The sequence below is a fragment of the Astatotilapia calliptera genome, chromosome 5 (assembly GCF_900246225.1).
Source record: "Astatotilapia calliptera chromosome 5, fAstCal1.2, whole genome shotgun sequence".
Taxonomy (NCBI): Eukaryota; Metazoa; Chordata; class Actinopteri; order Cichliformes; family Cichlidae; genus Astatotilapia; species Astatotilapia calliptera.
The window spans coordinates 24,292,441-24,305,674 of record NC_039306.1 but is presented as its reverse complement, the minus strand read 5'-3'; the positions used below and the strand labels follow the sequence as shown (position 1 = coordinate 24,305,674).

At 39.0% G+C, this 13,234-nt stretch overlaps 1 protein-coding gene across 1 annotated transcript; it reads right to left on the bottom strand.

The window, feature by feature from the left end:
- Window positions 1-2,275: 2,275 nt before the first annotated feature.
- On the bottom strand, window positions 2,276-10,287 carry LOC113022692 (adenosine receptor A1-like). Its single transcript, XM_026168365.1, has 3 exons — window positions 9,381-10,287; window positions 4,015-4,306; window positions 2,276-3,923 (listed from the first exon to the last, which is right to left on the bottom strand). Exons 1-3 carry the CDS (start codon window positions 9,713-9,715, stop codon window positions 3,543-3,545), a joined length of 1,008 nt encoding a protein of 335 aa, XP_026024150.1. The 5' UTR covers window positions 9,716-10,287; the 3' UTR covers window positions 2,276-3,542.
- Between the last annotated feature and the right edge of the window lie 2,947 nt (window positions 10,288-13,234).

Here is a 13,234-nt window from a genome sequence, read left to right as displayed (position 1 = left end):
AGAAATAAATCTGAACAGCTCACATTAAGAAGTGGAAGAATTATTTTTTCGAAGCTTGGGACAGAAATTCGCCACTACATGTGTTTGATTTGTGTATTTTCCAACAGCACGTCAAACAACACTAAGTGCACTGAAACACTTTGCACATTCACAAGCAATCTGCTTTCTGCCTTCTCCATCAATCTGTTGACCTGTAGAGTCACACATTCCTATATACAGTAATTAGATACCGATAAATTATTACAGCCCATTATTATAGCTCTTGATTCTCAATGATAGTTTCTACACGTACAATATGTACACTGCAGATTTTCTTCTGATACTGTTATAGAACATTAGAGAATATTGCACAAATGATTTTTGAAGACTTCACACTGGTCCAGTAAACAGACAGTTTTATATGTATAGAAATGCAAAACATGAAAGCAGCAGCCAGTATAGATTCACACTGCAAAATGACATTCACTCCTGTTGTGTTCACTTTCCCACAGTCTACTAAGAGTTAACAAACCAAAACAGAACAATGAAAAAAATGCTGTGGTGTTGTGGTCAGTTGTGCAATTGCACGAGTCGATTTCATCAAAGTTAAATTTGATGTGAAAATTTTGAATGGACTCTTTGCTGGAGTCGATTCAATTACATTTAACTTTGTCATATACTTAACATAAACTAAATTGTAGACTTAATGGCTTTAACAATAATTTGCATGGGCACAAAGTAAAAAAACAGAATGAAGCATTAGTACATGAGTGGTGCTGGAAATACAATGAGCAAACTGTACGTGTGTGTACATGACTCTCTGGGAAGAAGTCTGCTGCCTTTGTCAAAAAAACTCCTAATGCACACTAATCTATGCAGCTTTGTGTATATAAATTAACATACGCCGCAACATACTTCTATTTTTGATTTGCAGCTCGCACAACAGCAGAGAAGCTTGGAGGATGAATTTCACAACTGGCTCATTTGATGAACAGCTGCAAGAGGACGTGTCAGGGATAATGCAGCTGCTGCTCAGCGATGTGTTTTAGACAGTATCTCCCGTTAACATTTAAACACAGAGTTACGTATGCTACTACATAATATTGGTGTCAGCAGTCCCATCTCAGCATATATTGGTTATGTTAAAATAAACGTCGCCGACTTTGAGGTCAATGCTGGTTGGTTTAGCTCAGCAGCAAAAAAAAAAAAAAAGAAATTCACAGAGACAGTTTAATGATCCTATACTGTTAAATATATTTTACAAAGATTCACAAGTAGATGTTTTTTTTCTTTTTTCTTTTTGTTTCCAATACCTAACACCTGTGAGTATTAGAAAGGGCTCCAGTAATACATGTGCAGTACATTATAGAGTTAAATGATAAGGTTGGATAGAGCTTAGTAGATGGTGCTGCTCCAACATCCCTTCACAGTTTTATAAATATACAGATTTTTATTTTTTTTAAACACACTGATGCTTTGATGTATAGTTATATGGTTACTATAGCTGGATCAGTGGTAATTACAGCTGTCCAATTTACAATTATCAGCATCAAGTAAATTCTCTGCTGTTTTTATTTTTGATTGATAAGCTACTATCATTCAAACGGTCTCAATAATGCAAAAAGCCTTATCTTCAAATGTGATAATTAACAGCACATTAAGCCCTTTCTCACAGCTAATTCATCACAATCTGGCACTCGGTCAGAAACCTCTTTGTCAAGTCCAAAAACGAAGGGTAACCCCTTTACAGTAAGAACTCCATGACTGATCTGCACTGTGAGGAACAATAAAGGCCTGCATTAGGAGGCAGGTGGATTAGTGAATTTTAAACTCACCCCTTGAGACAAGAGATAAAAACCTGTCTGGAGCCACTTTTTCCCCTCGTGTTTGTTAGATTTGGGCAGTTAAGTTGCTCATTAATTTGTATTTTAGGAAATAAATGTCATATATGAAGGAAACATGACACTCACAGACTGCTGAACAGAGATGGGCAGTAACGCGTTACTTGTTGCATATAATTTAATTTTTGCTTGATGCATAAAGTTAAAAGATTAAAACTGATAAAACAAGTTTTTTAAAAAAAGAGACTTTTCCATTTGATTACATTTTGTATGATGGATTATGCAGAAAAAGTAGAATTGGGCTGAAAGATCTATCACTTTATTACCTATTCAGGTTGTAAATTGTGTTTTTTAAAAGTAACTAAGTAACTAAGTAATTAATTACTTTTGAAAATAAGTAATCAGTAATGGGATTACTTTTTTGGTGAAGTAATCAGTAATTAGTTACCGATTACTTTTTTCAAGTAACTTGACCAACACTGCTCCTGAATATAATTAACTGGAAGCATTCTTAAATACCAAACACTGCCACCAAAGACTCACAAGAGAGGTCACAACCATTTCCATAACCTTGCAGGGGGGGAGGAAGCTTTATAAGGCTTATTTTGGACCAAAATAAGGATGAAGTGGTTTTTACTGGATTTGGCTGCCCATTAACTCTGTAACACCAAGTGTATCATATTTGATACAGGAGTTCTTGAGACGTCTAAATCATCAGTGTGTCTTTTTTCTTCACAAACGTAAATAATCTCGCATTTTTCTGCAATTTTAGTAAATATGATCCAAATAAAAACTGCAGACTTGAGTTCTTTAAGCACTTTGGTAAGGCTTAGGAGAAAAACCGGTTTGGGTTAAAATACATCATTTCACATTGACAAAGGCAAACATCTTCCATTTGCAACAAGCTTTTCTCGTTTTTCCTTGGTTGCCACGGTTGCATGTCAGTGAAGCCCTTTTTCGCATGGTCTCATAGTGTCTCATTTCCTGACTTAGGGAACTTCTATTGACCTGTATTGGACTGCGCTGTACATTGAACAATGATGCTAAATAATGTGTCCTGATTATTAATACATGACAAGTTGGAAATGAGAACAGGTCAACACATTTGTAAAGTCCACGAGTTTGATTAGTTACAAACAGTCCCAGTTATACCCTCACACCGCTGAGCTTGTTGAGTACACTTTCTGTTTAACAAACTGTCACTGTTAACACTAGGCTACAATTTGCTTCAGTTCTTTGTTACATTTTCTGTCCTCAAGGCCACAGAACAAAGCATGTTAAGGTAGCACACACTAGGACAAATATTGGACATCAATCACATAAAAAAGGCCATGAGTTTTAATTAGGTTAAAGAAAAGAAAACAATACAGCAGACACTATTATTGTACCACATGTGCTCCAAATATACACTTAGTTAGTCCAAAAAATTGGCTTTGAAAGCGAGGGAGTGCTTGTCCCATGTAACAAAATCGGTATTTTATCAGCCAATGGAGAAATCAGTATGATTTATAGTGTTGATCTCATCCCCCAGCTGAGTTTTAATCCTCTCTCCTTGTTGGTGCATGTGGTTGGAGGAAATCATTCAGACATTGGACATCCTCTGAAAGCCATTTCAACCAGTAAACCTGTTGAGCCTGACAATAAAGCCGATGTCCTTTCCACTTTGCGAACAAGTGTTTTGACACTTGATAGTAACACAGCAATCCAATTAGTTACCAAAGGTCACACGTCATCGTCATCGTCATCATTCTGCCTCAACCTCCTCTCATGACTCTGACCTCTCTGGCTTCCTCTTTGAGGGAGACGACCAACTGGATCCTGACAGAGCAGGTACTGTTTCCAGATTTTCCGGAAAGCTCTGCGGAATTTCTTGATGCGGAAAGCATAAACGATGGGGTTTACAGCTGAGTTTCCGTGAGAGAGGATGATGGCGATGTATATGAATCCAACCTCATGGTATCCTGGGCAGAAGAGAGTAATGCAGTTCAGGATGTGCAGAGGGAGCCAGCTTACTGCAAAGAGAAACAGAACTAGGGCGAGGGACTTGGCCAGCTTAAGCTCCTTTCCAAAGTAGCGTCTTGGGTCAGTGTGGCTTGCTGTTACCTACGGCAAATTAAAGAACATGATATCAGTGGAAAAATGTAGTATTCACACAGTCTTTGATTTGCCCGGCACGAGAAGAAGATGGTCTCACCTTTTTGTTGAGCTGCTTGTGGATCATGTAGAAAATCTCAACATAGATGGCGAGCATTAGTAGCAAAGGGGGCAGCACCCAGCCAAAGAAATTGAAGTAGACCATGTAGTCCATACTGATGACGGTCTCAAACTTACAGACCACCAAGGTGTCATTTTTCAAGCTGCCATTTTTACGAAGTTGCTGCAGGTTATTCCATCCAAGCATCGGAGTGAGACCCACTATGATGGACACCAGCCAACACAATAAAACCGCTGTGCCGGCTCGCCGTGGGGTCACCACCCTCTTGTAGCTATGGCAACAAAAAAGAAGATGAAACTCCAAGTAAATAATCTGTGTGAAGTCAGGTAGATGACTGACTGTGGACTGTTTAAAATTATATAACAGTATCTGTACATAAGTTAATATCCTATTAAAACATCAAATAATATTATACTTTCTTTTTTCTTTAAATGCAAAAAACTATAAATAAAGGTTTAAAAGAAAAACTAAAAGGCAAATCATTCCATAAACATTTAAAGCAGATACAAAAGTGTGCTATAGTTCTTTGTTTTGCTGGAAAGGTTTGTGTCCAGGTGTTGATGTGGATGCTACTTTGACATATACTGCACACCTAAACATTGCTGCAGTGACCAAGCACACCCCTAGCTGTGGTACTCCAACTAACGGTGGCCCGCTGCAACACAACAGTGAGCGCCGTCACACCCTGTCAATCTGCTCAGGAACATTAAAGCTCCCGTGCTGTTGGCTCGTCATAGAAACTTGCTGGATGCCAATCCAATTGAGCATTTGTGGAAAGCAATGGAAAAATCACAACCCATGGAAGGCTCCACCCAGCAGCTTGCTGAATGCAAAGGATCCACTGCCAAGGTCCGGGTGGCAGACAGCACAGGACACCACCAGAAGTCACACATCCATTACCCTACAGGTCACAACTGTTTAAGGGGACCTACACAACGGGTCAGCAGGTGATTGTAAAGTCATGGCTGGGCACTCTGAAACTATATTTTACTCAAGAAAGTGCCTTCTACTGTGTTTTTCTCATACCATATGCTTATTTGATTCATATACAGTTATACTGTGTGCAGACTTGTGGGAATCATAGCATGAAACATATTTACCATACGTTATTCTCATGATTTTTAACATTTAACATGCTAACTGAGGCGTGTAGAGTCTGAGCAGTCCACCATCTGACCTCGTGATGAATTTGTTGGGACGTCCACTCCTGGGAGATGTGTTAACACACACCTGAATGCTTCAGACTAATGAACTGCCATAACGTCTGCTTTTTGTGAAGGTGCTCACACTGACTGATAATCAGTTAATCAAGTGCATTTGATTAGTCTGTCTGCTACGTACTCTATTAATTCCTATGGAAACAGCAAAGGTGTCTTTTGTTTTTCACAGAGCTACATAAACCCCTGTGAAAACGTTCTTTTTCACATGACCTGATTTATTACTAGAGTGAAAGAAGAAATGATCATGTGTTCTTTTCCTCATGGCCTGTTCTAGCTCTTAAAGGGAGAAACCGGTGCTTATTCACTATGCATGGTCTAAATGACATTTATGTAAATTAGTGCCTATTAAATCAGGTATCTTATTTTGCACATTTTGACACAGAATTACATTTGTACTATACAAAAGATTGTCCCAATATACATGCCATATATTTGTGGCCATGGTAATAAGCATTAATTAAAAATGTGGGCTTTGTAAAATTTGTAAAATTGGCTATTTAATATACACTAACTGGACAAAAGCATGGGGCCACCTACACATTACACCCACCGGAGCTGCTTGGCTATGGAAACCAATGAGACGAAGCTCCCAGCGCACAGTTTTTGTGATGACTTTAATGCAAGAGGATGTTTGTAACTCTATGTGAGTTGCTGCACTTCCTTAATGTTTCTACTTTCCAATAATACAACTTACAGTTGATTGAGGAATATCTAGCAGGGAAGAAATTTCACAAACTGACTTGTTGCAACAGTGACCTCCTACTGCAAGATCACACTCAAACCGAGTGAGCTATTTGGAATGGCATTCTTTCACAATTGGTTTTAAAGGCAGACTGCGTGGAACACGTATACACCTGAAGCAATAGAAAGCGAAACATCTTGATTAAAAGATTATCAGGTGTTAAACTAAAACTTTGTAAACTAATTTGTAAACTAATGATAATACATTATGTGTAGAGAAAGTTAATAGAACATTAAGTCAACCAAATCAATCTGCAACAGCAAAACAGAAAACAGCAGTGGTCTGGTTTCTTGCAAAATAATTCAGCTCTTCTTTCTTTCTCTGGCATCGCATTTTGTCATGTTGTCCTGACAGAATTATAGCACTGGATTTTTTGTTCATTGTGCAGTTATCACTTCTTTACTTATCACAGATCTCTGCGTGCCACTAAAGTGTTGCTCCAAGAAATCAGCTTTCTAGAAAAAAGATATACTGTGATATGTAAGCCAGAAACAGGTCCTGACAAGCTCCTGGTTTTCAGAAGAAGAAATTAGGAAGTTATTAAACTCAATACAATTCTTTGTTATCTTCCTGGGAAGTGATCAGTCCTGTTTCTGACAAGCAATGAGCTGCTGTTATAGGTTTGTGAACAACAACTGTTAAATACTCGTTCAGGATTCCTGTAGCAACCTACCTTTTTTCCTATTTCATTTCTAAGGAATAAAAGCTGACTCGCTTAGAGTAAATCATTGAGCACCTCATGTTAGTACTTTGCTCTTACCACAGCTGCGTTATGGCTAAAGTCACACTAAGGTTACGACAAACATACTGACAAACTCAGGTACGTGTGAGAACCAAACTATTATCATTCCTCTTTTTCCCCTTTTTGTCTTGTCCTCTCTCACACACGCACAGAGCTGGATATAGTACACACACGCACACACACAGAGTAAGAGTTCAGCCAGGGTGCGGCAGACATAACACAGGATAAATGAACGAAATGAAGTTAAAAAAGACCGTGTCTGGAGTGGACCTTCCCACATGTGGCATCATATGACATTTCTATCTTGATCTGTGCATTCATAAGTCTTTGTAAAGCTTTTTCTAAACCTTGGATGGTTGGCTGGCTGCATACAGATGAGCAGTCTGTCTGCCAAAAATTGATTTCTGGATTCTACTGTAGTCCAGTTATCTCGTCTTTCCTCTGGGATTTTGATCCTCATCTCCCACCTGGAAATTCTATCATCCGGGTAAGCCAAACAGTGACGCGTGAGGCAATATCAGACCGTCCTTATCATGACCACGTGCTTCCAAACACTTCAGCTAAAAAAAGCAATCACTGCTTGTTAAACTGTGTCCCTCCAGAGTCCCAGGGGTATTTAAGGGAAGAGGACTCAGTTTCTGGCTCATATTACCAGCTCGCTACGAATCGGTAAAACACAAATTGCAGGTGCTAAGTATTTGAACTCTAAATTAGAGTCTGTTGCTAAAGCGCATACTCTGAATTGGAAGAAAAATGTATCTGCTCACAGTACTGTGCAAAAGTCTTGAGTCACCCTTCATTCCTAAATATGTTGCTAGGGAAATGGGAAATATGTACTGGGATTTATTGAAATGTGTGTAAACAAAAATATTGCATAAAGTGGGTCCTAAAATTCTAACAATTCAGTTTGGTGTGACCACCTTTATTCTTTAACACAGTCTGGACTCCCTTAAGGAAGCTTAGTCATTTCTTTAAGTAGTCTTCAGGAATATGAAATAGCTCTTTAGCTTATTGTTGCAAAAATACTACTTTATGCCTGTCAGACTGTGTTATCTTTGGCACTTTACACAGATTCAACTAATTAAATTAAAGCCACAGCAGATGATGTGTTTTTACAACAGGCTGCTATTAACAAAATGTGCAATTTGAAATTCGTTCTTTTTGTAAATTGTCTGTTGTAGACACAACACTCTTAATTTGTTGAGTTAGTCCCCTTTTTATGCTTGAATGATTCACAGGTCAGTGTTGAGTGGCTTAAGAAACAAAAATACATTCCTGTGAAAACAGTCAGGTACAAGGAGTGGTCTGAAAACGAGTCTAAAAGCAGACAATTTCCAAAGAACATTTTTGAAAGATCTTCAGAAAGAACTATTGGCTCAAGGCCACATTAAAAAAATTAGAAGAAAGTCTGGACCCTGAAAGCAAAAGAGGGACAGTTCAAGATTTTTGCACAGTGTTCTAACACTGTAAGAAGCACTGCCTTTTTTGTCTGTGTTAAGTAGACCCAGTATCACTGTTTCTGCTGGAGGACATCCCAAAAATAAAAAGACCTTATGTTTGATTATTAGAGGTATGATTCATACTGATACGTTTAAAGGAAAAATAAAGATGGTGCTTATTAAACTTTACTTCATATAATAGAGACATTAATTTATACTGCTTTTGACTTGGGTAAATCATCTGCTGAATGCATCACATGGTAACTACACCTCAAGACTATGATGAACGGGACTGAAATCCCCAAGAGAACGCAATAAATAACAGTTTATTTATTACAAGACCTATAGCATTCATATAACAGATAACATATTTGAACTGTTGTCTGGCTAATGTCACTGTAACCTATATTAATGCCCCTGCACTGACAGAGAGCAGTGTGTGTCTGCTGGTAGCCAACTTGACAAATTATGTAATCCATCAACCAACCACCATGAGCCTATTGACCAATCATGCATTCTCTGCCTCACTCTTACAGGCTTATTTTCAAACGAGCCAGCTTCAAGTGGACGAGAAAGACTTTTTCATTAAAGAGATATTAGGGTGAGACAAAAGGAGAAGTGCAAAGTGATAAGGCACTGAGTGCAAAACCTCAGCTTCTCCTCATGACAGAAGTTACCGTAACAGAAAGGCATATAAAGATGATTCTTAAAATTAAACAATATATATAATTAAGAAGACGAAAATAAAAGTCAACAAGCTTTTCTGTTTAGCACAGACTGAAAACATACATATTTATCTATCTATCAAGGTAAATGTGCTGCAAAATGTGAGAAAAATACGCATTACTTCGCCAATTTGCACCTTATTTTGTGCGCTGGAAAGGCACATCGGAGTTATGTTTAATAGTTAAATGAATGAAAGTGTTAATAAACACCGATAAGTCCGTTAGCTGTATTATTACAGCACCAATAATTACAAGTAGAGACATTACAGAGCTGTTAAGGTAAAATTATCTCAGCGGCTAGACACACTTTTACCCCACGTATTACACGAATTTCTGGTGGGTGAAATGAAAATCCTGCATGAAACCGGCAGGAGCGTCTTTGGTTAGTGTCCTTGATCCCAGCAGCGATCCAGACACAAAGGCTTGTAGAAACGAGACAATATATTAAAAACTAGAGGAATTCACCTTTAGGCCTACCTCATGGGTATTTTGACTCTCAGATAGCGGTCGATGGCGATGGCCAGCAGCGCCAGGATTGAACTTTGTGTGAGCACGAGCACTGTGCAGGCGACCAGCAAACAGCTGTAGAAGTGTGTCTTGAGATCAATGCTGATGGTTATGGCGAGGGGGATGACAAGAGCTCCGACTGCAATGTCAGCCAAGGCCAGGGAGACGATGAAACAAAACGTGGTGTCTCTCAGAGACCGGTTAATGCGCACAGCCCAGACCACCATTACGTTCCCGATGACCGAGGACAAGGCGATCACCACCTCCATCCCAATGTAGAGAGCCTTGTAAGCATCCACAGTCATGATCGCGGATACTGGATGAGTGTGCGCTCAGCGGAGAAAATTAAACCCGAACACGTAGAAGGACTTCCCTGTTTGAGTTTGTGGGGGTCGACTGAGACACCCCTTCTTATTTTTCGCATGTTTTATGTCCCACGGATGCGGAGGTAGTGCCTCTCCTTTTCAAATGTAGTCCGGGACATGTATCCACGCGCAACTTTGAAGATTCCGGGAATGGAGTTGCCCCCGCAGTCCGGCTGGCAGAGGGACAGGAAGGGTACTGAATGAGTCACATGCAGGTTCCCATAGAGCAGATTAGCTATGCAGCTTTCCTCGGTGTAGGGTATGTGTCAAAGGTCGGAAAAATAAACAGGGAATCCTAAACAGAGCCACGCTTATTCCAGTCATTTAATTATTACGTCATTCCATCAGTACTTACTTGGTATAAACAAAAATGTCTATGTCTCGGGGTACTTGTTCCATGTAAAAACAAAAACAAAGACACGAAACAAAAGAATAATCTAAACGTATCCAGATTAACGTCAGATTAACAGTTTCCCTTCTCTTCTTTCTTTGCAATTATTTGTAAGCGAAAGCTTGCCCTCTGTGGGAGTGACACGCCAAGCTCTGAGGAGGAGGATATCAAACATGGATTCGTGACACGTGCATTTGTCTTTTTTTTTCTTTTTACTATATCAAATATTAAAGCTCACTGCGTAAGAAGTGGTGGAAAAAACAAGAAAAAGTGTTGAAAGAGCAAATGAGTTTGTTGTCAACCGTTTGTAAATCAAGCGCCTTTTTCCTCCTCAGTTATTGTGTCTCAATTTGTTGTCCAGTGATTTTTTTCGTACTTGCAAAATAGATATTTCATTTAAGGGAGTGTGTGTGTGTGTGTGTGTGTGTGTGTGTGTGTGTGTGTGTGTGTGTGTGTGTGTGTGTGTGTGTGTGTGTGTGTGTGTGTGTGACTCATTGTCAGTGAACACAAATGGTTGATTGCAAAACTGCATTTTGTATTTAATCAGTTTATCTTTGTCGAGTATTTGCATCAGTCTGAGGATATAAAAAAAACAGGTAAGTGTGACAAATATATGCTGCTTTAAAGAAAGGCACAATACTATTATATGTATGCTCAAATAGTTACCATGTGACTGATGCACAGTTATATTCAATTCAAATGTATTTATATAGCTCCAGCTCACAACAATACAAAGAAAACTCCAACAACCCCCCCTGTGACAAGCGCTTTGGCAACAGTGGGAACGAAAACCCTCCTTTCAGCAGGAAGAAACCTCCAGCAGAAGAAAGCTCACAGAGAGGCGGCTGTCTTGGGGGGACCTAACGATTTTTCTTGCATTTGTAAACTTAGTGGTGATAATACATGATTTTTTTGTCTTTGTTTGTTTGTTTTATTTTTTACATAAAATTTCAGAGATACACTGGGGAGCTTTGCCATGTACAGCCTTAAAGGTTAAAACTAACATTTTAAAATGAAACCTAAAATTTACCAGCAACCAATAAAGTGAAGCCAAACTTGGAGTAATATGCAAACTCTTGTTAGTGCCAGTTAAAAGTCTCACCGCTGCATTCTGTACAGTGTCAAGGTGATCCAAAGCTGATTTGTTGAAACAAGTAAAAAAAAAGTTGTCAGTTTTTGTTAGCACCCAATTTTCTATTTTGTTGGGCAGAGAAAAGAGACAACTCTAAACCTGAGCTAGGAATAGATTTGTGTCCCTATGTTAAGGGTGTAGAGGGGAAAAAAAGTACATTTTCCAAATGATTTTGTTTATTCTGATGATAGAAGCACTTTGTACTTTTAAAAGGGAGCTGTGGCTCTTCTTGTTTTTGAGTCATCCTAAAGGATGTTTTTATGTGATCCGTATCAGTGATCTCCATCTCGGTAATAACCTTTGCAGTGGTGAGGTTTTCTATACTAAGAACACTACACACACACATAAATCATGATGAAGTTTGAATGTTGTCGTGCTAAGCCTTTCATCTCAGTGTAGCATAAACATTGAGTTTCTTCCCTCCTTTCACCATTCATCCTCCCTCACTTTGGTGAATCAAAGCGCACGTGTGTGTCTGTGTGTGTCTGCGTGTATCTGCGCACAACCAGACAGGCTGTGTGGTCTTACTTTACCTAACCAATATTTGCCAGACGTGAATTTTTTTCTTTCCTGGAACAACTTAATATTTATGATAAATGACCAGGGTGGTTATGTGATTCATAGTGTGCAACCAGAGAGAAATATGATGAATGCTCTTTTGGAGCCTAGCATTTTCAGGAACAATTTTTATTTGATAGCACACAACCTTTAATTTTTATTAAAGAGTGCAGCTCTGCATGGGCTAATAAAAAGGATGGAACCTCTTTGGTTGATTTTATTGTCTTCTGGCTTTATAGCTTCAACACCTGGCTCCAAGTAATAAGCTAAACTGGCCTCACTAGACTTTGCCTAATAGTAAATTCAGTTTTATCTTTAGGATTATGATTATTTTAAATCTGCTTCTGAAAATAAACTTCTCTCGTGTCTTTTAGAGAAATGACCTCTTAAAGATCTGTTGAATGTTTGGCCAGCTTGCAGCGAGCTCTTTTGTGTCAAATCTGTGTGCTGGCTGTTGAAGCATGATAATTTAGGGAGAGAACGTGCAACTCCTCGTCAACCCCTCTCCAGTCCTAAATGGAGGGGATTGTTCACTTTACTGCTGGGATGAGCCTCATATTACAAGCACTTCATTTGCTGACCTCCGGGATGGAAAATCAAATGACCTGAGGGTAAAATGTACAAAATGCTGCATAATTTAAAGTGATATTCCCAATGCTCAACCAGTCTCTTCAAAACATGCCATAATAATTTATTTAGCAAGAAACATCTCAAGTAGGAAAGCACTAAAAAGGACTTTCTGTTTAGTTTTGGATCATTTAGTTCAGTTGGCTCTTAATACAAAAAGGCAAGTTAGCATCTTTTCAGCACAGAAGCCCTGCCTCATGTAGATTTCTGTCATGAAGGTCCATGAAGGTATGCTGATAGATCCAGGCACGACGGGGGGACTATAGGGGATAATGCTAACAAATGGACAGGTGGCTCTCTGTGGAGTTTGCCTTAACGCTTCCTTAGTTTTCACTCATACTGTATAAGTGTGTCTTACTGTATATCAAAAGTGTCTGTCAGCTAAGAGTATACTCCGAGTTAAAAATGACTCACTCTTAGCTTTAAGTGAAATGCCCAGTGACAAATCTGCCACTCAGATGGAATGAGGAAGCTGTTTTCAGGAGTTGCAACATTTTATATGGTGAGCAAGATAACAATTTCCTTCTTTCAAAACCTTATGTTTAAACAGAAGAGAAGACAAAGACAGGGAATAAGAAAAACGTGAAGATTGACACTAAACATTTTAACAGAGACGGGAACACGGGAAGGCCTTTCTTAATTGTCCAATTTGTCCCTCCTACTTCCACACATGACCCGAGTACTGATCTTCTATGCCATATTGAAGGATGTCTCATTTCTTAAAAGGCATTTGTAGGACAGAGGAGAGAGG

Bases quoted from the DNA above. Each gene is read 5' to 3' on its own strand.
- LOC113022692 (XM_026168365.1), bottom strand. From the start codon at position 9,715: ATGACTGTGGATGCTTACAAGGCTCTCTACATTGGGATGGAGGTGGTG. The intron at 4,307-9,380 runs GTAGGCCTAAAG...TTGTTGCCATAG, and splicing joins AGAGTCAAAATACCCATGAG to CTACAAGAGGGTGGTGACCC. The intron at 3,924-4,014 runs GTGAGACCATCT...AATTTGCCGTAG, and splicing joins ACAAGCAGCTCAACAAAAAG to GTAACAGCAAGCCACACTGA.